This window comes from Pipra filicauda, unplaced genomic scaffold, assembly GCF_003945595.2.
Source record: "Pipra filicauda isolate LSUMZ 115617 unplaced genomic scaffold, ASM394559v2 scaffold177_size2800117_pilon, whole genome shotgun sequence".
NCBI classification, from domain to species: Eukaryota; Metazoa; Chordata; class Aves; order Passeriformes; family Pipridae; genus Pipra; species Pipra filicauda.
In genome coordinates, this window is record NW_024104284.1 from 2,512,198 (window position 1) to 2,533,893 (window position 21,696).

The 21,696-nt window shown below is 37.6% G+C and overlaps 1 protein-coding gene across 4 annotated transcripts in view; it reads right to left on the minus strand.

Annotated features, from left to right (window-relative positions):
* Nucleotides 1-641: 641 nt before the first annotated feature.
* The window catches only part of JPH1 (junctophilin 1), an 83,222-nt gene continuing 62,167 nt past the window's right edge, over nt 642-21,696 (minus strand). The window contains exons 4-6 of one of the 4 annotated variants that reach the window (XM_027722056.2): nt 10,609-11,270; nt 3,197-3,292; nt 642-1,333 (exon numbers count right to left, since the gene is read on the minus strand). In XM_027722056.2, coding sequence (XP_027577857.1) covers nt 3,212-3,292; nt 10,609-11,270 — 743 coding nt within the window. In that variant the 3' untranslated portion in view covers nt 642-1,333; nt 3,197-3,211. Of the gene's footprint in view, nt 3,091-3,196; nt 3,293-10,608; nt 11,271-21,696 lie in introns of all 4 variants that reach the window. The other 3 variants (XM_027722055.2, XM_027722054.2, XM_039379841.1) reach the window with 3 other exon arrangements.

Consider the following 21,696-nt stretch of genomic DNA (forward strand, 5'->3'; position numbering starts at 1 on the left):
TTAAAGAACAAGACACTAATAACTAGTCCTTAAAAATGTTTCCATTATACAGGAACTACAAATAAAACTTGCTGTCCTCTTCAACTAAACATTAGGATTTCAGTACAGTTGGCTAGTAATCTGAACTAGAATGACAGAAAATAAAATTTTCAGCTGATTGAGTAGTTCAGCAAATGTGGTGGCTTTAAGACAGTTGTAATGGCAATTTTTCTCTGTGTAACGCTGGCTCACAGACTTCATGTTAATTTTGAACCTATGAAGACCCCAAGGAGGACTGAAGTTTAAAAAAGTTAATTCACTTACAAGAACAGCTGTCAGTGGACTCACTGATTAAAACAAAATTGATTAAACAGTCTTGTAGTGAAAGTGTAATTCAAGATACTAAATTTATAAAGATACGAAAATGCTGTATCAGAAGATAAAAGAAGACACAAAAGGAAGCTTGACTTTTTTTTTTAATTATTTATTTTTAATTGTTTCCCAGAATCACTTTTGTTGAAAACAGTAACTCACAATGATTTCAAAGGGACCAGGACTTCACCCATTTTCCTGCTTCACTCCTCGTTTATTGAATTTGTTAGAAAAATTGCTTCCAGAGAGTGAACAAAGTAATTCATAAACAGGAAAAAGTAGTCTGAAACTCTATTAATAACCAACTTATTTTTATTAGAGCAAATACAGTTGTGAAAACTGTACATTGTACATTTTGGGTCAAGAATTTATTATAAATAGAGAAACCCATAGATAAAGAGTTCATTCTTTGACAGCAAGAAACTTTAAATAGACAAAATGACATTATTAAGTACATTGGCAGGCTTCATTGTGCTGTCCAAAATGTAGTGTACAGTATAACAACCAATTATAAATAGCCTTTCATGTAAAATACAACTGTGCACATTTTAGAAAAATACCAACGATTTGTCTGAGCTTTGTTTTAAAAAAGCTTATAAATCATACATATTTATAAATGGTACTAACATGCTTACTTAAATTTATAAACATTTTTCATAAGCTTTGTTACCCATTATTTCCAGAGCATAAAGTATTTTAAATAAACATTTAATAGGAATTAAATATGTCAGTTACAAAATTACCTCCTCATGTCAGGAGACACGGGGTGATTTAACTGCGGGATGGAACACTTCATCCATTAAGTCAAGGCTTACACAGTAACTTTTAAAATTTTGTTCTTATTTAAAAATTACTTTCCTAAATTTAAAACACAATTTAAACTTTTTTTAAAAAATAAATATACAAGTTTTATTTTCATTTGCTCTCTTTCTGCTTTCTTCTTTATCCACACTGGTCAAAACACAGGATTCTCAACATACTTCTGTAAAAAACACCACGGTGTTACTGCCCTGCTCAGAGCTGCTTCGCTGCACAATATTCGGTCCATACCTACGGTACTTTAATATGCTGAATCAAAAAATAGCTAATGTATTTTGTAAGAATGTTGCCCATTAAACCATGCAAAAACTTAGAAAGTTTACAAACAGGTTCAAAAACTATACCGTATGAAAGATTTTCTAATAGAGCTAAAATAAAACATAATACAAGCCCTTTGCTTTTTGCAGCTTTAAATTAAAATATTTACTTGCCAAATGATCACACCACATATTCAGTAAATAAGCATGCATTTGATTAATATAGGGTACAATAATTACAGTATAATGGCACATAAAAAGAAACATGATCACATCGTTTGAACAAAGGGCTATGAAACTACTTAAGACAAACCTTCCAAATGAAAAATTTTGAGGCTTTTTTAATGCTGAGGTAAAATTATATATGGATTTTAAAGACACTGAAGGCATCAAATCGATAAACAATCATTTAACATTTTTAAACGCTCTACCTGAATGTATTCAACACAAATCTAGTATTTTAAAATTATGATGATTTAATATGAGCATTAGCTAGCTTAACTGTCATTGGCGTTAATGTGCACCCAGACAAGACTTTATTTTAACCGCTGGCAAAATACCTCAGTGTTGATACATAATAATTGAAATCACCAATTACCACAGCACCAGAATTAAGAAAAAGAAAAAAGAAAAAAAAGTTAGCATGCAAACCCTATAGCTCATCTTTCTTGGCTTACTCTGATATTCCACCTCCTGTTTAGAATGTGCTGATACCAGCATAAGATTTTTATTCTTTTATTATGAAAAATTTTGCTTGCTTTGGAAGCATTTTGGAAGCATTTTTAGGAAGATATCAACGTCTTTAAATTTTACAGTAATGGTATATTACTTCCTAAACCTTAAAGCAAAATGACTCTTCAGGTTTAGGAAAATGAATTTAAGAATTTTATCTTTGGACTAGGAAAAGATATTTGATTTTCTGCTTCTGCTGCTAGGCAGAACTGGTAGCTTTCTCCAGGCTGGACCAAACACTACGTTATGGCTATACATCAAATTTCATAAACAACAAATGAACAGAATCATGCAAAGGCAAATGAAATTCGATCTCCCAGAACACTGCAGGAGATGTTAAAAGCAGCAGGTAATGGAATAAGACTGGTGACTGATGCTGCTAACTATTTCTTCTAATGAGATAGGAGTGAACGTTGGAATCACTTCCACAGCAACAGAATCCTCTGACCACATTCCTCTGGCAGTCGTTTTCCCATCTCCCCACTAAAAACATCAGACGGTAAAATAGTAAGGCAGCTGTTAGCTTCCATCAACAAAAAGTGCAGCTCCGTACATTTCCAGTTTAGTCACACTCTGCTGGAACAGATGGAGAAGCCAACGCACTTCAGTGGCGGGGCTGCTTCAGCAGATTATTTTGTTTGTTTTCCAACATGGCTGCTTGCTTCAGCTTTCAGAAGACCCCAAAGCCACGAGCCATCAGCAGAGAAACTGATTTGAGCCCCTGGCTGAATTTTCCAAGTTTCATCTCTCTTGCGTCCCATCCTAATTCCAAGCCTCCTTCCCTGTGTCTGAGTATGACAGGTGCCATTTAAAAGGCTGATGACACAACTGCAGAGAACTGTGGGCTAACACCACTAGTTGTCATGACTTCACTGAAGGGTCAAAACAGTTACAATATTAAATAACTATGTTGAATCACATTCAGGCATAGCTATAATTAAAGTGGGGAACATTAAAAGTATGCAAAGAAATTAAATCTTTATCATTTGAGGTGGGGTGGATATGGTGATTTTATACGAAAACAAGACCTTTCTTACCTTTCCTAATTCCAATCAAGTTAGAAAATGGACAAAAAGAATGGCTAAACCAATATTCAACAGCATTACCAGGGCGATCATGACTGAGTTAGGGCCCTGAAAATAAAATAAAGATATGAGAATTAATGCAGCTTTCCACACATGCACAGCAATGATCATGACCCGATTTTACAATTTCTACTGGTTTTGACCTTGATCTGAAGGATACAGACCCTGCTCCTGAAAAATAGCTACTACCCTTGATATTCAGTTGTGCTAAGTATCATCTTTGTGAAAATGAGCTTCATAAATACAAGTGAGAGTATATTATCATGCTGCTCTTAATCATACTGAGATTAAACCACCTGACAAATATGACCATCTAAACAAATGAAAACAAACCTATCAACACAAAAGCAATGTCAGCTTAAAAGAGAGCAAAACAAAGAATGAGAACTACTTTATGGAAGCTGGAGTGCTCATCATCTTTACAGCGTGTTCCTTCTCCAATTCCGACTCATTTCAAAACAGACAAAACAAACGTGTTTTATGAAAAGAATACCTTTTTTGACAACCAAAACGGGAGAAAATGTTACTTACTTAACTGGGAAGCTATTGAGTAGTACTTGTGTCATTATTATATCACATGCTCTCCTTCTGAAACTGTCTCATTAAAGGCTTTCTACCAGAACACACCCTTACACAGTACATCAGATGGCAGGCCAGATGTGGACTGCTAAGTTCTTGAGTAAGTCACAGAATATGTTATGTCAAGTACTGCTTAAATCTCTGGCGAGTCTAAACCAAATCAGCAGGTCTATCCATTTGCAACAGTTCAGAGGTATTTTTTCACATGCTGAGGAACTAGGTGTTCAAGTTCAAACAATGATTAAGATTACCAGGATGCCAGTTAAATGTTGCCAGAGGGGTAACAGTACTGGCAGCAGTATTCACATTTTGCTTAATGTCTAAAATATCGACTAGGAAACTGAAAACAGGGTTTAGTGATACTTTAGTCAAAGTAATTTTGACTAACAAGTTCCCACTTACCAGTAGTATGCCTTAACCATCAGGTCACAGAACAGAAGTGGAACCATGTTCCTTCCTCCTTAGTGCAAGTGACTCACCATGTGCCCAAGAATATGAGACACTTGGTGACAGAGAATAGGCATAAAAGCAAAGCACAGCTCCAGATATGGCTACATTTCTGAGCACAGTACTGTAAGGAGCCTCGCTGTGTAACTCAAGGTTAACATCTTCTTTCTCTTCCTGGCATGGTCATAATTACATTAGGTTGGGTACTTCTGTGCTTTTCTACTGTGAAGGAAATCCAAGTTCCCATCAGGATTCCCACCAAATGCATTTGGCAATTGTGAGATTTATGCAGGAAAGCCATACTGGAAGACTTGGAGCAATAAGACATGTTTGACTTGAAACAAAAGCTACTTTGAGAATATCTCAGTTTTGCTGTATTGGAATGTTAGTGTAAACACCCTTAGGAGTGACCCTTCCACTTAATGACTGCTTCTTTTGCAAAAAAATTCCCAGAATCTCATGACAAACATACTAATATTACAAAGTCCTCTACAGGAAGTGTGATTTGATTACACTATTAATTTCCACTAAGATGTGGATTCAGCATCATCTTTCTTTCTGCTGTTGAGAGACTGGAACAGGCTGCCCAGAGAAGTTGTGAATGCCCCATCACTGGAAGTAATCAAAGTCAGGTTGGATGGGGCTTTGAGTAAACTGGTCTAATGGAAGATGTCCCTATCCATGGCAAGGGAGTTGGAACTAGGTGATCTTTAAATGCCCCTTCCAACCCAAACCATTTTACGGTTCCATGATCCTATGATTCAAATAGGGACTCCCCATGTGATCAAAATAGTTCCCTTAGGTTGGTCAATAGTTCCCTTATGGGTTGGAATCTCAACTAAAGATTTTACAGTTATACTGCACAAGGAATTGCAAGCAAATGTGAAGGAGATCCTTGCCAAATACCATTAAAATTCACTGGGATTTGGCCACCTAGGACTCTGTATACTTGAAAATAACATCTGTGGAAATCACATTGATTTATTATGACTTAAAAAAAAAATTTGAACCTATGGGGACTTAACAGGAGCCAGGAACTCATTCACTACCTGAAATATATTGTGGAAAAGCATCCTGGTAGCTGCAAGACAGATTCTGGCTGATTGATAAACAGGGACTGCAGCTCCAACAGCAGCTCAGTATCATAAGTGCACAGTCTCACAAAATTAAGCTTGTTGGAGGGGGAGGGGACTTCTCTTTTGATGCATCTGTCAGTCAGGTTAGGTATAACAATCTCACCAGAATAACATTAGATAAATTAGGCTAAAAACCCTAGGGGCTACGGCCTGAATCAAGAAATCTCATCTACAAAGACAGAAGCAAGTGACAGCTTGAGAACTGGGCTGTTGTAAAACCATGTTGATTTTACATGATCATAGAAAAATGTGTCTTTATGATAATGAGTCTATGCCTTATACGAAGATATAAATCTCATCTACTTTGGTCTGCTATGTGCACTTTGTTTCCTCTTCTGATAACTATGCTCTTCAGCCCCAAGCAGGATTTCCTGATACACTAAAAAATGATCAGACAATATTTGTGCAGCACACGGTTCTTATGCAATGAATTACCACCTTTTTGTAGACACCTATGAAACAAGCATTTAATGCCTTAAGACAAATACCACAAATAAGACTTTAGTGTCCTGCAAGGGCTTAAAATAGCAAAAGCCACAATTAGTTTGAACAGTCTAAGAGTGATTAGAACAGGTGCACTAAAGAAGCTGTAGTAGAAAATCTTCAGTCCTGCTTAAAAATTGCCCTTTCAGCTTCTCATAAGTCAGACACTTATGTAGTTAAAAATATAACCACACAATTAGTTTTCATCTGGGGAGGAAAATTAGATATTTTCCTAAAATGTAATGCCAGGAAGTATTAAGACTAGTCTTGTAACTCCACTGCATTAGGAATGTCCATTAAATTTAGCATAAAGTTCCTGCTCAGAGGTTTTATTTAGGATCAGGCAAATACTGATCTATTTTTTTAATATCACGGTAGTTATAGCCCTTACTAAATGGATGTTAAGTTAACAAAGACATGAGAGTTGAACAAAAAGATGGGAGTAGAAGCACACTGGGTAACGTTCAGCAAAACAAAGCTTTTAGATACAGGTAAAAACCAGGCTAAACAGTCTGTGTGGTTTAAAAATCCTTACCTGCAAGACGAAAAAAATTACAATGCAGTAAAACACTTGTGCCTGGCCTGGATCTGTCCTAGGGCAGCACATGGTCACGCATGGGCAAACAAAATGTGTATTCATGAATGTACACTACAATGGTGTTTTGTGAAATTCAATCCTATTTTTCACCCAAATCCAAGACAATCTCAAATTAGCTCATATTCAAGGGGGGATAGCAGCATGCAAACTGAAACTGGAGCCAGAGGCTGCTAACGAGCAGTTAGAAACAACAGTACTGGTTTATGGTCAAGTGTCTCTGTACAACCTTCACACTGTGGTAAATACAATTTACCTAATTATGCAATTGGCCTAGTTCTCAGTGAAACAAGGATGATTTATCTCTCATAAATGACAGGTAATTCCTGCAAACAGACAGCTGTTTTTGAGCAGCTGATGAACAGTGACTTTGTCATTGTGCTTTATCCATGATTTTACCTTGATAAAACTGACTCTTTCTTATGAGTTCCAAAATTATTTTAAACTTTGATTTTTGAACATCACAGAGTAAGTACATAGAGAAACACACTTAAATGTGTGGCATAAGAAGTATGTGCTGATATTTTTCAAGCATAATGGCAGAAAAGGGGATATCTAGAGAATCAGTACTGTTCTATGACTACTTATTGCACAGATGATACACAATGACATTCTTCAGGATGTAACAGACTCACAGAAAATATAAAACATGAATTTGATTACTAAAACAGCTGCTGCAAGCTTTGCTGCAAATAAAGTTGTTTAACGATCTTAATCCAAATTAAAGTTGATGTTTCATTCAGAAGTGAGATATGGCTTTGATTTAGATACATGGAAGGAAGAATTGAAAATCTTCCCTTCTGTATCTATGTTCTTAATGCATTATTACCAGAAACTTGGAAAAATCACAGCACAATTTGACACAGCACTTTCACATAACCTAATGAAAGTGCTCAATAAATGTTATAGATTCATTTCTGGATTCCAAAAACATGTTTTACCATTCCCTTTTCATGAGAGTGAGGGTTCTTTTCACTTTATATTCCTTAAAAAATACGTTTCAAAGCATAATGAAATCATTTGTCAGGATGACTAAAAAGCAATTGCAATTTCTTACTAAAATAAAATAATTCCCCAATGAAAGTCTAGAGTTCTGAAGTCTCTCAACATTCAGAAGTGTTTGAGATAAAGAGAAGTACATTAAGCAGGACAAGGGGGAATGGATTCAAACTGACAGGACAAGGGGGAATGGATTCAAACTAAAAGAAAGTAGGTTTAGACTAGGTATTAGGAAAAAATTCTTTACTGTGAGGTGGTAAGGCACTGGAATAGGTTGTCCGGAAAAGCTGTGGAAGCCTCATCCCTGGAAGTGTTCAAGGCCAGGCTGGAGGGAGCTCTGAGCAACCTGGTCTAGTGGAAGGTGTCCTTGCCCACAGCAGTGGGGCTGGAACGAGATGATCCTTAAGGTCCCTTTCAACCCAAACTATTCCATGATTCTATGAATCTGGCTTCTCCTCAATAACTGCGCACTCTTAGGTTAGTCACTGCATAATTCCAGCACACTACTGAGCTCAGTCCAGGAGCATTGCAGAACAGGCTAGTGTTTTTTGAAGCTGAAAGGTAATACTAAAAATTAGAAGTCTCCAGGCAATTTTAACAGTCATTCTGTACTGTCTCTCCCTCAAACTGCTAGGCCAGTAGGCTACTCTTTTCCGCTTTAATCGTTTTAGCATTTTTACTCATTTCAGCAATTTAAAGAAATAAGTGTGTAGGAAATTTATTCTATAAGAATAAATTTATAGACACATATGGAAGACATCTTTGAAATCACCCACATACATCTACATATATCTTAGAATACTTTTATATTAAAAATGAATTCCTAAAATCTACCTCCCTTCCTTATTGACATGCTGGTAACAGGAATAGTGCAATTAGGGTGCTCCAAATGAAATAGAGGGACAGTTCCCAGATGAACTGTAATATCAGTAAACAAACAGTAGCTAATGCACAATATCTCATCACTTTTACACCTTTCTTGATAACAGGCTGTAGGTTCATGGTCCTTATCCTGATTATTCTAGAAGGTCAATAAACTGCTGTTCAGGTGCTTGTTAAGACAAGGACTCGCTCAGCTCCAAAACATTATTTGAAATGCAGGAAAAATAAGCACTATTTCTACTCACTTATTTTTACCAGAGCTGAACAAACAATTCCAATTCAGGTTAAAATTCTGTACATGCTTGCTTAACATTTACAAGCCCGACAGCTTTGTGTTACCCTACATAAGAGTCATATCTGTGAGATTTGAAAGGTTAAAGGGCTGATATCAGCTGTAATACAGATTTGCAGATTACAAAACCTCTGTGAACATCTACTTTGATCCGCACAAAACAGAATACAAGCTTCCTGCAGAACTAGAGAATATCATCTTGGCAAAATGCTCATTATTGAAATATTCAGCGATGGGTCCAAAACCTCAGCATCGGAAAACTAATGTCACATTTAATTAATATAAAAAGCAACTTCAATCAAGACTTTTATCTGAATCTGTCAAGCTGCTGAATCTTCTTACACATTTGCTTGTTAGCCTGGAAAACCATTTTATAAAGTGTACTTAGAGGAAATGATTTAATATGTCAGGGTTTTTTTTACCTTGAATCTTTCATTGTAAGACATGTTTTAATCATTCTTGCAGTTCTTTGTGGGACTTCCCCTTAAGGTTTTTTTCATTTTAAATCCCCGATTTATGGACAAAGTATTTTACTCCAGAAGTGGTTGCACCCGTGCCAAAAGCAGATAGAGCAGACTCCCATGTTCTCTTGTTTAATCTCTTCTGCTGATAAATCTAAGGATTATATTAACATCTCTGAACAACAGCAGCAGACTGGGAGCTCATGTTCAGTTGCCTCTCTTGCTCCTGATCCACCAACCTTTTCCAGTTCTGATCCTGCATGGTCAGGCTCTATTAATTGTTTTTCATACATAACATTATATTTTGCTGTGCTACCCATGGATAATTATACTTGCACCCTTCTTAACAGTTGATTTGGATCAGCTTGTATTGGTCTTCATTATTTACCAGTTTCCTGGTCTCTGTGTCTTTTGTGAACTTCCCAAGCAATATTCTTACATCTTCTTGCATGTCATTAATAAGAATGTGAATAAAATAAGAATAGCAGGATTAATGTAAGAATGACCTCACCAGAATAATACCAAATAACTGATGCTTTTCTAATTACTTTGAGAATCATCAGTCAGTTTTAAAGGTTAGCTTTAGGTTCTACAACTAATGGTTTTCCGAGTTTCTCTTGGCCCAGAAATCATAGAATCATAATCAGAGATTCTGAATTTCATAACCTGGCTTCTCCTTCTAACACGGAATAGAAATGCTACTAGTAATCACTCCTTTTCTGCATAGTTATTGATAATTTTATTATTTTTAAATAAGAATGAAATTAAGATTCACACTGCTCTGGATGCATAATTTTAAAACTCCTTCTCCATTTCCTCACGAAAAGTAAAATTTTTCATGTCACTGTAAAACGCAAGCATTGTTACAAAGTATGCATTTGAAAACAGTATATATTTTGGTCCAAATTTCCTGTTTTTAGAACCCAAAATCAACATGGAGCAGAAGATGAAAATGGGAGATTTTCTGGACTGGGTCAGACCACAGGCCAGCATCCTGTCTCCAACAGTAGCCAAAAGCAGACCTTTGGGGAAAAGTGTGTGTCTAACTTCCAGTACTGTACAAATATCCACAGAAGTACAATTAACATTGTGGGACTTCTTTTCTGGGGAGGAATATATATATATATGTCTCTCTCTACATAAAAAATGTGTATCTGTGACTATGTATCTGCACACATGCAAATCGCACCTCTATGTATATACACACACACAGCAACACACTTTTGTGTTTATGGATGCAATAGGATCTCATGGTTCAGAAGTCTGTCAATATCTGGCTATCAACTATCCCTTCCCAGTTTACAAAAAAGATAACATAAAGGACTGGAATATTTGTTCCTCACTCCAGTCTGGTGCAGTGGGTTTTAGCTAGCAGCATGTATCCAGATGAAGATTTGACAGAAGTGAGCTTTGCCTGTCTTCAGGTTGCAAAGCTCAGCACTCAGAGGCAAATGGGTAGTGAAAGTGAAAATGTTTCTTGTAGTACTTACCGAGCTGTTTCCTACTTCTTTTTCCACTGCTGAATGTGACTCATTATTAGCTGGATTCTTTGGTGCAGCAAATTCTGTTTTCTTAATTTTTGTGTCAGGTTTGTTTTCTTTGGCATCTGGCTTACCCCCAGATCTAGCAGGACTTGGCTTCTGAGAGGGTGGTATTCGTGCAAGTGTTGATGGTGATGGGTTGGCATATTCATCTTCTTCCCTGAGCTCCTGTGGAAGCACTGCTGGATTCATTTTTACATAATAGCCGTGGTAGTGACCATGCAGCTCCCCATTCTCTGTGTTGATGGGATTGTGCTGGGCTGAAAACTTTGGCTGGTGTTTCACACCTACTTCTTCCTTCACTGGTGCTTTTGAATATAAAGGCTTGTTAGTTGTGGGTGTTATATTCTCAGTGGCTAAAAGCTTTTTTTCTTGACTGAGTCTTGCCCCAGAATTGGAGCTTTGCCTTTTCAGTTGTTTTGAAGGAGAAGTGTCAGAAGAAAGAAGAGGACTATGCCTTGGACTTGCTTCTGGGGTTTGAGGGGGTGTAGTACCTTTTCGATAAAAGTGAGGTGACTCTTTTGGGGTAGGTGGTTTTTCCTGATCTTTTTCTTCAGACTTTTCTTTCACATCCATTCCTTCTTGAAATTTTTGTTTGATATAATCAGGGCCTGAAAAATAGTGTAATAGAAATATTAAGATTAAAACAAAAATAAGACTATTGCATTGGGATGTCAGACTGGACTGCCTTGCTAAAATGCTGACAGGAGTATATGTTAAATTGCTAAGTTGTTGAAGCTAGTGTACTTTTTCTGGTAATTGTTGGGACTACTTATTAACTTGGCTCAGTCACTTCATGTCTTCAGCTTTGCAATGGGTCACAAGATGTAAACTGTCTCTGAGTGAAGTCTGAGTGAATGACGACTGACTAACCCTACCTGTCTATCATTCTTTTTCTGAGAGGCATGTTTTGAGGTATGTTTTGCTTAATTACCCTAATCGATTTAACTTCTACCCTCATGATCATAGTATCTGTTTGATATGGAAGTAATTAACCATCAGAATGAAACGTCTCTTATACGCTACAGGAAATAGGGCTTGAACCACTTTTTTTTTCTCTTTCTGTGAATGTCAGCTTGTCTTATGTACATGTGCCTTGAACTCTCACACACTGGCTTTGTCTTTCTCACCACACAGAGACCCAGGTTAACCTCTCTAGTTGGTAACACAATGCCTACCTAGGATGTAGGAAGACAAGTTCTCTCATATTCACTAGGGAAATACCTACAGATCAGCCAGCGTGAAGAACATCCTCTATTCAAATCCTACCTAAACACCCACGTACACATTCACTGCTAGGACTCACAAGGTGCATTTCTATACAGCTGTTAACATAAACACAAGCTGGCTGAGATGCTGTGATCCAGGTTTTGGTTGTCTGATTTAATTGTTTAATGGTATGATGTGAGCAAACATTGTTTAAGAAACAAAATTGCTGTAAATCTGTATGTATTGTGGGCAGCATTTTCTGTTTTACTTCCTAGAGGTCACATCCCAGACTCCAGGATCAGTTTCCCAAAGAAGTCACAAATTGAGGAGCTCTGTGAATAAAGAACTGCAACAATCTTTCTGTATGTTCAAAAATGGCTTCTGACAAATGCATTGCAACTGTTTCTCCACTTCTATCCCTACTAGCACTACTTTCCTTTAATTTTTTTTCTGTGAGGCTTATCTGTGCTATATGTCATAGAGAAATCCTGTGCCCAGAGAAGAACGTCTGCACACATTTTTCTGCTTTTGAGTTTAAAGGAAGCTCTAGCTGTGTTAGGCAGATACAGTGTTTTTACAGACACCAGAAGCATATGCATCACTACGCAGTGCGAAGATGAGAGGAAGGAAGAGCAGCACGAAGCTTTTGGAAGTTACTGAGTCATCCAGTAAGTAAGCATTGCTGAGAAGAAGAATTACTCGGCATGCAAGGTCTTTTGAGCAGGAAAATCACAACATTTTTGGCATCTCTGAAAACCAGGGGTGGAAATAGGGAGCTGTTAAGAAAGAAGCTAGATGTAGACAAGCCAGGATTTGTTCTCAAGTGACATTTGAGAAGGAAGTTTTGAAGAGTTAAGCCTGTACTGAGGGAGAGAACTAGAGGCTTGGTTCTTACGGCTTTTTATAATCCTCCTGGTAAAAGGGAAAGGTAGCACAACATAAATTAAAAGTTTCCATTTATAAAGTTACAGGTATGATCACCATTCAAAAAATTCTCTGGCATGTAGGGGATTTCCTTCCATCTTTGCAGAGATATATAAGGTAATGCTGAGGATTTAACATACATGAGCTTTGGTTTCCTTATCTTTTCACATTAGATATAATTAGGGGCATAAAGAGAAAAGGATAGCCAAAAGAGTTCTGACTAATCTTTAAGCCACAGAACTGTTAAATTGCAATAATTATTTATTATGGAAAGATCTATATTCACATCAGCTTGCTCTTTCTGATTGCTGTGGCCAAGCATCCAATTGCAATAATATATCTTCAGTCTTACAATGATGCTTAAATGGCATCTGATCAGTTCCTGAAAATTCACATCCTGTGACAGCTCTGCACCGCCCATATATGTAAAGATTTTACTTTTACTAATATTTGACAGCATTTGATGAACTGAAGACACTTTCATAAGGAAACATCTGGACCTCACAGATGTCATCCCTCTCCACCCACTTCCTACGAACATCTGAGGGTGTCTGACCAGACATTCTTCAATTGCTGTAACAGAGCACAGCAGCCCTCCCTCCCACCCCCCCAGTACATCACATATGGATATTAGAGATACATCCCTTGCCTCCAATCTTGTCAGACAGGTCTTTCCAACACTGAAGTTCTTGGCTCTACGAGAAGTTAGCTTTGGAGATTGTCCAAATACTTTTTAAATGTCTGTTCACTGTATCCAATACAATCGGATTATGCACCTGCCTCAGCCACTGACTCCAAGAACTCAGTTCTCTCTCTCTTCTGAGAACTAAGAATTGTCAGAACTTATCTTTTCCCCTTCGTTAAAGGTATTATCTAACACTACAGACATGGGTAAGGGGGTCCTTTTCTTTAGCTTAAGAGCAATCTACAGCACAAGTTTAAAGGAACGGGGGCCAAGGAAATTTGGAAAAAGAGTCACTGTAAGATTTCACAGCTGGCTGATCTTAATGAGAAAGAGAATAGAATTTGAGCGTGGGAAGAAGGTAAAGTGGAATTATTTGTCTAGGAAATAAACACAGAGCTCTGGTTCTTCGCAGTTCAAGCAACAAGTAGATTTAGTCCTAGACATGATACATCTCAGTGTCTAAGGAGAACCTGGTCTGGAAAGCAGAACCAAGAAATGTTATCTAACCAAGTAAAGATAAGCTTTCTTTGTGGATGACCCTGTGTGTTTTCTTACAGTGACATGCTGGCTGTGCTGCCATGAGAACAAAATTGATGCACTTTTGCAGGTTAAAGCCATGGGGTGGGTTTGGTGCACACAGCTGTCGTGACGCCAGAAACTTGATGGCACTATTAAAGTGTGAGTTAGCCAGTATTCAGGGGGAATAGCCTCTGAAAGCCAAAGGATTGTGCAGATGTGTGCAATGTATGCACATAGAGTCCCATATAGTCTGATGCTCTGCTTGAACAGCATTTCATTGATGGCTGTGAGGGAAGTTTCGGTTTGGTTGAAGACACTCGTGGTTGTTCTAAATCTAGAATTTCTTGTGAAGCTCTTGTGTACTATGTCCTTCCTCCTGGAAGGGCTCCAGTAAGTGATGTGACAGCATGGCCAGCCCTGTAAATATGAAGAGAAGGATGCCCTGGTTCTGCCACAGCATCCTAAGGAGGTGACAGCCACATGCTTTTCCCCATGGTCTAGTGAGGTAGCATAGGTCTGTTGCAGGATTGTGGCTCAAGGAGTGTCTGAAAACGTCATCTTGCAGGACACTGTAAATGCAGACACTGTTTCCCAAGAAGGCTGAGACCTTGTGCCTCATCAGATCAAAATAAATCTGAAGCTTGAGAGAGATTGCAGAATACACCTAAGATAGTGAAGAAAAACACATATATGCAACTTTATAATTTTATATACATCTTATAATTTCTTCACGATACTTCTTCCACTCTTTTGTCCCCAGTCTTACCATTCAGGAAAAACAAGCATTCCGTATTACCATTTTATTAGTCTACGGAAAGCAAAAAAAGACAGTAATGCCATTAATTCAGGCTCTAGAATATAATCTCTAAAGCATGTAAGATTTAAAGTACTGTTGATGCTGAAATGATGTGATTCAACTTCAAGGTATATTAGAAGTACTTATTAGTTAAGCATGCACTTATTTCTGCTTTTTAAACTACAGTACACATTATGTGATGTAACCTAACTACCTTTAGTGCTGCATAAAGAGTTAACAAATAGATAGGGCTATAAAGAATAACCCAAGTAAGAAATGACATTATAATTTCATGATTATAAGAAAATTTATGTTGCACTTCTAGATAAATTCCACCCATGAAGCAGATACTTCCTTATTTTGTTTATATGTAAGAACTATTAGTGGAAAGTCACTCCACCTTCACTGTAAGGTTTAATGATTGTCTCTGGGGTAATGGTGATGCAATCAAAGTTATTTGCTCATCCAGAACTCTGCAGTCTATACGCAAACCTTCGAAGATTAGAGGCCCCCTTTACTACACTACTGAACACTTCCATAACAAAAAGAGAGATTTCCTGATTGAAAGGTTCAGAATCAGTAAGTACAATAGGAAAGGTTATACCAATAGTGCATTTTACTGATAGGGAAGCTAAACCAAAGGGAAATCATGACCCAAAGCATGTGCTTCATCTGAATAACCCTTCTCAGTTCAGTGATCAGCTGTCAACAAAGTATCAACATGCTCAAAGCTTTGCAAAATCTTTGGCAAGCCTAAAGATGCACAGGCAGCCTTTGTCAAAACTAGGAATGGAGTTTAAGTCTCTTGAGTAATCAAAAGCTGACGCAGCACCTTGGCCATAAGTTTGTGACCTATTGTCATAAATGTCATCTTCCTGAAAAAGCTGAGAACTGTCCACTGAATCCAAATCCAAAGATTAAGAGAAGGAAATAGTAAATGGTGAGTAAGTTTCTTACTCCACATTGTTTTGTAATACCAATCCAGCACATGATATGGATGAAGCAAAAGCTGAAGTCTTTTGTATTTAAATGAACTGTACTAAAAAAGGAAAATATATAGTTTGATGTGGGTGCTGCAGGTTGATATATACTGTTCATGAAATAAGCCAGTGAAAACCATCTGGTTTGTTGTCTTCTGATGTTGTCGATGCTTTTCTAATGTATCACTGTTGGCAATAATATTTATGCTCTCACAGTAAGATTTATTTGCTACACTGATGAACTTAATAAAACTTGGTAAAGCCAGGTGATTGACTGGAGGATCAATTAATATTTTTCGGTATAGAACATCCATTTTAGAAGAATTCCTCAGCATTCAGCATGGTAACTCTAGATGAAGGAAATAAAAATGATCATCTACCAGTCTCCTAAAAGAAGTGATTCGATGAATAATTATGAAAGTGGAAATTATTCAGCAAATTTTAGAAAGATAGGATTTATCATTATTTCTGCATTGGGGAGATGTGAAGGGAGGGTGGAAAACTATAATTAATATCATTAATACTTCCTATGTTTTATTCTTATTTTTCTGAAGGTTATAGTGGTAACAGTGAACCAAAAAAAATCTCTGAACTGCTAGACTGCTGGCTTGAATTCAGACCAACTGAATGCAGGGTTGTGCAATGCCATGTGTAAAATGTGTTGATGAACTCAGCAGAGCAGAGATATAGTTATGGTTTTAGTAATCTTTGGCAGACTGCATTGGGACAGAGTAGGGCTGTAAATTAAGGGTAAGGATTATTGCCATAGAGAAATTGATGGATATAAGGCAAGGTGCTTAAAGAGCCACAGGGCTCTGAGAGTAGACTTCTTCCTGACTTAGATATGAACAGAATACTGCAGTTGAAAGGGACCAACAACGGTCACCTCCTTCAACTGCCTGACTAATTCAGGGCTGAGTAAAAGTTAAAGCCTGTTATTAAGGCCATTGTCCAAATGCCGCTTGAACACTGACTGGCTTGGGGCATCAATCACCTCTCTAGAAAACCTTGTTCCAGTGTTTGACCACCCTCCTGGTGGAGAAAGAGTTCCTAATGGTATTTTAAGAGGTTATCATTCCAGATGTTTGCAGGACCCTTTTGGTCGATACAGTGACCCAGCAATAGGGCATGGAATGGTGTAGGTCCTTCATGGTTCAGTCAATGTGCAGAAAGGCAAGAAATGTCTTACTCCTAGTGATGCATATCTATGTTACTTAATAACTCCTTAATTCAAAATCACATATGTAGGCCCTGCTGCTCTGCTTCAGCTGCATGTAAAGTTGGTTATGTCAGCTGGAATAATGGCTCTCTTTAACTGTACTTCAGAATGCTTTGGAGAATAAAAAACAACATTTGGCAAATTTTAAAAACAAAGCATGACACAAAAGAGAAAAAAGAAATGAAACAGAAGGGATTGTTGACATTATCTGGGGAGATGTAGAAGAAACCCAAATCTGGATGGCTGATCTAACTTTTATCCTCTGATGGCAACTGTATTTTGGTGAGGTATGGTCAATATTTTAAATGCTAGTTAGCAATTTCCCTAGCTAGGAGCAAATAAAAAGTCTTGCCCAGATCAATTTTAAAATTCCACTTGGTTGCCTTACAATACTTTTTTTTTCCCCTAGACCTAATCCCACCAGTATGGAAGTACCACGGCTGCCTAGAAGAGCAAATTACAATGTAAACAAGGCGAAGAAGAGCTCTTTTTCCCCTGCATAATCCAAAAAATACTCTAAAATATAATGTTTACTATTTGGAATCTTTCTTAATTCACTCTTACTTGTAACTCCTCATTTCCTCTTCTTCCCTCCTTGAAAATACCTTCCCTTTGCTGAAGTTTTTTCCAGCTTGCACTTCTAGGGCTTCTCAATCTCCTGTTAGCACTGCTGCTCCCTTAAGCAGTACTACTGCTAGTCTTCCTTCTCCTGCTGCACCAGCAGCAACACTGAAACTAGCATGTGCCAACAGCTACTCACTCACTAAATCCATGAACGTCATGGAGAATGATGCCTCACTTTATTTTATTAAATAAGGTGGGTTTTTTGTTTATTTTATTTTATGGAACTGTTGTGATTTGATCTGGCAGCCTGCTGTCCTTCAGACCATGTACTACCAACATGACCAAAAAATATGACACAGAGATGGCATACAATGTGATATTATACTATTGCCACAACCTGACAAAGCAACATCGTCATTCAGTGATGTAAAAGTTAAAATACACAAATCTGCTATCTAGGACTAACTTTGGGAGGTAGCATCACTGAATACAAGCAGGTTTCAAAGTAGCTTTAAAGGCAACCTTTCCTTCTTGCTAAGTAAAGACCGACAGTAGGTATCCACCAGTAGAAATCAAGTGTCTTGTCTGGAAGAACCCCAAACGCACAAATTCTTGCGTATCTTTATACCTGCTCAGGAAACAGGTATAACTGCACAGTTTCATGCAGTATCATAATCAACTTCTCTGTAGTTTTGCTAGAATACATATCTACCATCTTTAAAATATCTGTCAGTGCTTTACTTTCCTGAATTTGACATCGATGAAAGCAACGGCGCCTTCTCAAAACTCACATCAAATGCTTCCAGTTACAGAGGAGACTAAGATCAAAAGTCCTCGAGTTACTTATTTACTAGCCACACATACAGAGACACACATACACTTTGGCCAAACCCAAAGCTAGTTCTTACGCTTCTGTATTTGCTCTGATATTTACACAGCACAAGACAGCTCTTGGTGTGACCTGTGAACTGACTACCATATTAGTCTCTCTGCATTTCACACAGGTCTTTGTTGAAAAGTATATGACACTCACATATGTAAGTATATAAAAAAAGTTATCGCACAATGCTTCTTGAATATATCAAAATGTATGCTCAAGAACATGAACTTGAGTTGTTAGTGACAGTAATGACAACAGAAAATGGACTTCCACCAAACAATTCACATCACAAGCAACATCACAAACTTGTAAGTCTAGCAGTAGCATGATGAAACAGAGATGCTAATGCAATTTCTATCTGTACGAAAGCCAGACTGCCTCTTCTGTCCCTGTCACTTCCTCTAAATCTGAAATTCATTTCAGTTATCCTGCCATTAACACACCCGCACACAGAACCTAAGCAGTACTCTTGTAATTTGCATTTTTGTATTATCCAATAACTCCAGAATAATTAAGGATAAAGGAATCCCTTAAAGTAAGATCTTCTTCCTCAAAAGGTTTTTAAATACATCATTATAGAGCAGACATATACACACTGAAAGATCTGAAGTCAGGAAAGACTACACTAATGAATCTCAAAAACTGCCTAGAGGCAGCACCAAGAACAATGAATTTATTCTGACTATAAATTCAATCTCTGCTCCACTTCTGTTACTGCTTTAGTAGGTGACTGAAGTAGCTGTGGTATTTCCAAAATAGGGCAAAATTTCTAATTGTATCTGCATAGCAGGTTACAGTGTGTAGGCCCTCATACTTCTGGGTTCAGTACCATCAGAAAAATGTAACAACTTTATCCTACCTGATAGATGGCACTATGAGGGCTGCACAGTTATCTCTAACACCTCAGTGGGACATCAGCTTATGGACACAGAGATTGCTTATGACCAGCAATCTTAGTTATGGCTTGCTTTACTTACCCTACCTCTCTGTTAATGAATACTGACAGAACTTCAAAAAAATATCTGTCAAGATTACCTGGTGATGCATATGACTCCTGAATCTAGGAAAGGCCTCATTTTTCCAGGCGAGATAATATACACAAATTGTATTTAATGTGAATGATCCTGGCTAAATAACACGTGTAATATAAGCTACTTGAATGCTCCTGAGCCTACAGGCTGTTTCATAGGCGATAACTGAGAAAGTAAGGTTTTAGCTTTTTCACAAAAAACCTGGAGACCTCTTCATTTGAGCTGCACTGGGGCAGCTGTTAACTGCTGCAGTTCTTTAAACTCCTAAAGGATGGGCAGAAGTGAAAGGCTGTAATCCTATTCTCATCACAACTGCACATTCTCTGAAAAGGTGAATTTTAAATATATAGAGAGACCGTTAATGTGGCATAATAGCGGTCTTTACTCAGTAGAATTTAAATTTCTTTACACTTCTTCTGATATTCCACATCTTTCTGATATGATGATTCCCAAAGTTATACACTCAGTGTCACTGGGATACTGCAGATAAAAGACCACTACCCTTCTTCTCCATGACGTGCTTCTGAATATACAGCCTGAAAGGGTATTGGCTATTACTCTTACCATATCACGTTTCAAGTGCGTGGCTATCACCCTGCTCAGCGGGAGTTTGGCAACTCAACAGGAGCAGGTTCACATCTCCTCTCGACTGGCCAAGTCTGTCACCCCTTCTGAAGACCTTCTCATAGCACTTTTGAGGAGCCAGTCACTGTCTTCAGCTTAAATACCATGCCTGCAAACTAGCTTGTATTTGGTCAGTAAGTACTGCTGCAAATGGTAGCACCCACTTTGAGCTCTATGTGGAATGTTACTGATAACTTTATTTTTCAAAGAATCTCAGAATCATTCAGATTGGAAAACATCATCGACTCCAACTGTTAACCCAGTACTGCCAAGTCCACCACTAATCCATGTCCCTGAGTGCCACATCTACACATCTTTGAAATGCCTCTTTTAAAATCCTTATTTCATAAGGAGGCAGTGCCTGCACTGTTTTTCCTCTGAACAGCCTTCTACTCTTCCACTACAGAAAAAAGCAGAGCCTAAGACATGCTATGTCAGCACTTCTTAAGCATGTGGAATACGTGCCAATAAGGCTCAATACTGGGAAGACATGAAAGATAAGTGTGTCACCAAACAACCAAACTTACATTTGAATGATTTAGATGGACAAAATATCATGGAAATAACTAGACAGTTTCAGACTTCACTGATTCTACAAACAGATTTGGAGATGCATTACCATCTTTACCTAAACTCTACACATTTCAAAGGGATTCATGATTATATGATAACGTCATACAATTTTTTTAGAAGTTTCCTTTATCCCTGTGTTTACAGAAAAAACACTTGAAATTATGAACCTGAAAGATGCAAAAACAAGAGTAAATTAAAGACACTCAAAATGTACTGCTTTTAAAATATATGGCTTTATGAATTTTCTTGGAGGGTTGAGAATCAACCCAGTATTTTTCAGAGAGAGTACTCATTAAGCTGCACCACATTTCCAGGAAAATTAATTTCTTATATCTAGCACTGAAATTAATTTTAAAGCCTAGGAGACTGAAGTGGGTTAGCAGAGCCGACCGTCATTCTGGCATTGCAAATGTCAGAACTATAGAAATACAACAATCAATTTAATTCTGGTAGAACTAGGATATGTGAGCTGCTTAGTCTTGCATCCTATTGAGGCTTCTTTCCAATACATTCTTGATCCTTCGTACTTTAAGAGAAACCCAAATCATCATGCCACTTACTATTCTGACCTCACACAGTGTCATTTCTTCCCCTTCACATCTGCACTGTAAGTTTTCATTTCTAAAGTCTAAATTTGCGATATCCATTTACTGTTCCTCTTCTTCAAATCTATCTTCACAGTTTGGCAACTGCCTCTGACAAAATACTTTCTGCTCTTCATCTGACACTTTTGAGGAGCCTCCATGATTTTCTTAGTCACATCTCAGTATCAGTGCACTATTCTCATACTCCTTTGACACAGATGGGCATTCTCCTCTTCTGGAACAATTCTCCCGTTAACATCTGTGATTTATTCTTTTACTTGAGCCTTATTTTTCGTTCATTTTTAAACTATACTTTCAAGGAAAATAATCTCCCATTATTTTGTTCTTCGTCTCTCTACCTTGTCTTTTTACAATCTTTATCCTGTTTAATCTCACCATACAAAAAAATTCAACTACCAATTCCATGCTGGTTGTGTTTCAGTTCCAGG